Source organism: Miscanthus floridulus, chromosome 1, assembly GCF_019320115.1.
Source record: "Miscanthus floridulus cultivar M001 chromosome 1, ASM1932011v1, whole genome shotgun sequence".
Classification (NCBI taxonomy): Eukaryota; Viridiplantae; Streptophyta; class Magnoliopsida; order Poales; family Poaceae; genus Miscanthus; species Miscanthus floridulus.
This window is the reverse complement of record NC_089580.1, coordinates 32,690,255-32,693,833: the sequence shown is the minus strand read 5'-3', so window position 1 is coordinate 32,693,833 and position 3,579 is coordinate 32,690,255. Positions and strand designations below refer to the sequence as shown.

Here is a 3,579-nt window from a genome sequence, read left to right as displayed (position 1 = left end):
TCATAAAGATGTACGATTGGCTGGTTTGTGTGAGAGAAAAATATTGTTCTGGCTGAAAATTTATGATTGTTTACGACTAGCCACAGCTAAACGAATAGGCTGAAGTTCACCAACACAACTGAACTGTTCACAACTTTTAAAGGCTGTTTCATTAGGGCCTTGCCAGAGGCCGGGGTCGACCTCACAAGGTGCAGGGCATAGCATATATGCCCTGTTCGTTTGGCTGATAAGCCATGACTGAAAGTATTATTGCATGATTTGTTGTGAGAGAAAAATATTATTCGTTGGCTGAAAAAGTATAAGCCAAGCGAACAGGGCCATAGACTTCAAAAATGCCACATGCCTAGGAGTACTTCATATCATCATCATAAGTATCCAAAACCAAGTCTTCAAAAGGAAATAAGAAGTTAAGAACAGAACAGAAGCATGGAAGTTGATGGAAACGCATGAACAATATGGTTTTCCTTAGACTGATATAAGTGCAAATTCCTAAAGTAGACAAAACAGTGGTAGACCCAAGTTCGACAGAGATAGAAAACAGGGTGAAGGTGAAGATAGAGAACAGCCACAGTTAAGGGGTTTGATCCAGCTACTAAAATTTAGGAGATGTGTCGGAAAGATATTGCATAGGGTATTCGGATACTAATAAAAAAATAAATTACATAATCCGTCAGTACTCTACGAGACGAATTTTTAAGCCTAATTAATCCATCATTAACACATATTTACTGTAGCAAACACATTGTCAAATAATAGACTAATTAGGCTTAAAAAATTCGTCTCGCAAATTAGTCGCAAACTATGCAATTAGTTTATAATTAATCTATATTTAATACTCCATGCATATGTCAAACATCCGATAGAACAGCGGACTAAAATTTAAGAGGGGCAGACAAACACCCCCTAAGGCCCCGTTGAGTTGCCAAAAAATTTTACATAGTAACTGTCACATCGAATCTTGCGGCACATGCATGGAGTACTAAATGTAGACGAAAAAAAACTAATTACACAGTTGGTCGAGAAATCGCGAGACGAAACTTTTGAACCTAATTAGTCCATAATTAGACACTAATTACCAAATACAAACGAAATGCTACAGTGAGCCAAAATCCAAAATTTTTTTTGGATCTAAACGCACCCTAACTCTCTTACCTAGCGATAGCGTAGAGTAGCAAAAGGCAGCGACGTGAACACACACCTAAGCAACACGTGGCGTGGGGGCAATTGTCCAAGTTTCGTACAGCATGTCCGTGTCAGTTCAATTGAGTTCACAGGAGCCAGCTATCAGTATCTCTGACTATTCCACGATCTCAAAGCCGAGGACGACTTGGCACGGCTGGTGCCGGTACCACCACCACCACCAATATTCGAGGTTGGGCAGTCGCGGGACCAGTGACCAGCGCGACCACAGTTGTAGCACGCACCAGGTGAGCTCGATGATGAGGTTATTGGTCTCCCACCCTTGTCAGGATAAGGATCCGACGATTGATTCGGACAGTCTCTCGCCCAGTGGTTCTCCTGGCCGCACTTGAAGCAGGAAGACGAGCTCCTCTGGCTGGGGTTTTGGATGCTTGACATAGAATCCGCTTGGTATTGCGGTGAAGCTTGCAGTGGTGCACCTACCCGAGGCTGTTGCTGCTCGTCACACCACTTGAAAAAGCCACAAGAGCCACCACCCTGGGTGATTTGTCCCCGTCGTGCACCAGAAAGAGACATGAAATGCCCAAGTTAGGGGGGAAAATGTGGCTACATTATAAAACTAATAAAGGAAAAGATATGATGGAACATGGAATATCACATGAGTTAATTTTTTTTTTTAAAAATGTTCAGTTGCTATGCATGAAGATACAGATATAACTAAGTGCTCCACTAAGAGAAAGGAACAATATCTAGGAACTAGGATTGAATCACTGCTTTACCTCTTTTTAAAAAGTGGCGAGTATTATTTAGTTAGTGCAACAACTGGCCATTTTGAGAATGCAAAGCAAACATGACAATAAATTAAATTGTTAAGATCCCTAGTTCTGGTCGAACGACATGGCAGCTTTAAGCATAACAAGAAAACAATGTTATTCTTCACAATATTACCATGTAGTTTAAACACAAACAATATAGGATAAGGATATATCTTTCATTACCACTAGCAAGACCAAGACATGAAATGCACTATTATACCAGGCAACCAACAGGAAATTGTTGCAAAAACAAAAGTCAACAATTATCAGGGCAATGGCATGTGTAGCTTTAACGGTAAGCAAGCCATTTTTACCATCATCAATAATAATTATGCAATGATGTCTAGATTAAAGAATAGCCCAAAAGTAAACCAGTTGTTCAGCCATGAGAGCAAAAGGGGAAGACAAATGAGCCATGAGTTAGTGCTTTGAAAATCCAAATCTCTGATGTTGCCTACTGAAAGCTAATTGATAAATATATTCTGCAACAGTAACTATCATACTATCTGCATCTTCTGTTATCTATTAACAAGAGATCCAACTAATGAGTCACAGCTGCAAGATAAACAGTTCAAAATTCCAGCCTACAATCCAAATCACTATATGTTTTCAAAAAACAATCCAAATCACTACGGCAACTTCTATCTATACATTTGATAACGGTGGCATCCTGCAATAAAAATCTCACAATTAGTTGATAACTAAAATTCAGGAAGGAGGATGATTGCAGATGTGCAATGTTATTATTAAAGAAGTTAAAAAATTCACAATTAGTTGATTACTCAAATTCAGGAAGGAGGAGGATTGCAGATGTTCAATGTTATTATTAAACAAGTTGTGTCAGATAAAAGGGACCAAGTTCTTCCAGAACAACAAACCAGTATAGGCCACTATCTGGTAATGGCAAAATATCATGAATTCAGGTAGCATTGGCGAACTAATGAAAAGCCTGAGTTCACCTGATTTAATGGGCAGCAAAAGAACTGCCTCCCAACATTTTTCCCTGTCTTCGTGGTGAGAATTAAGCAAGCTCCAGCACCGCATGGGCAAAGCATATCTGTTGCTGATGTCTCTGAGTGTACAACCATGTTATTTCGTGCATTTGCAGGGGCAGGAGATGGAGCATCGCACCACTCAAAGAAGTTGCAACCCCCATCCTTATGGTCAGAAAAGAAGTAAATAGCATCAGCAATCAGCAATTTCAGCATAAATGAGTCAAAACAGGAAAAATAAATGGAAACAAGAAGAAAGTTGCCTTTCATCTTGCCTAAGATTCAGATGTCCTTCTTATATTAGCCATATGTAACTCCAATATCACATGTGCATGTATACATCATCTAACAGATCAAAACAGAATTTTGCTGGCACATCTTTTCAGATGTTAGAAACCAATTGAACACCAGTGGAACACTGCAATCACACACATCAAGCCTAATCCTATATGCATATACGTATGTGAATCTCTGCCACTTGGTAGCCAACACTCCTACCAGATCGTCTTGGATCCACCACTGTCAGCAAGGACATCTTATTATGATCATCTGATGCCCATGCAAGTTTGACCAAAGTAAAATGAAACAAAAAACTTATTTTGTGTATTGATGCAATTTTTCTAGAGCCAGAC

General features: G+C 39.5%; 1 protein-coding gene across 1 annotated transcript; it reads right to left on the bottom strand.

Annotated features, from left to right (window-relative positions):
• Window positions 1-1,029: 1,029 nt before the first annotated feature.
• Window positions 1,030-3,163, bottom strand: LOC136454206 (uncharacterized). Its single transcript, XM_066454717.1, has 2 exons — window positions 2,915-3,163; window positions 1,030-1,677 (listed from the first exon to the last, which is right to left on the bottom strand). Exons 1-2 carry the CDS (start codon window positions 3,161-3,163, stop codon window positions 1,285-1,287), a joined length of 642 nt encoding a protein of 213 aa, XP_066310814.1. The 3' UTR covers window positions 1,030-1,284.
• Window positions 3,164-3,579: the final 416 nt, after the last annotated feature.

Coding starts and splice junctions, on each gene's coding strand:
- LOC136454206 (XM_066454717.1), bottom strand. CDS start 3,163: ATGCTGAAATTGCTGATTGCTGATGCTATTTACTTCTTTTCTGACCAT. Junction 1,678..2,914: donor TTTGCTGCCCATTAAATCAG/GTGAACTCAGGC, acceptor CAAATCACCCAG/GGTGGTGGCTCTTGTGGCTT.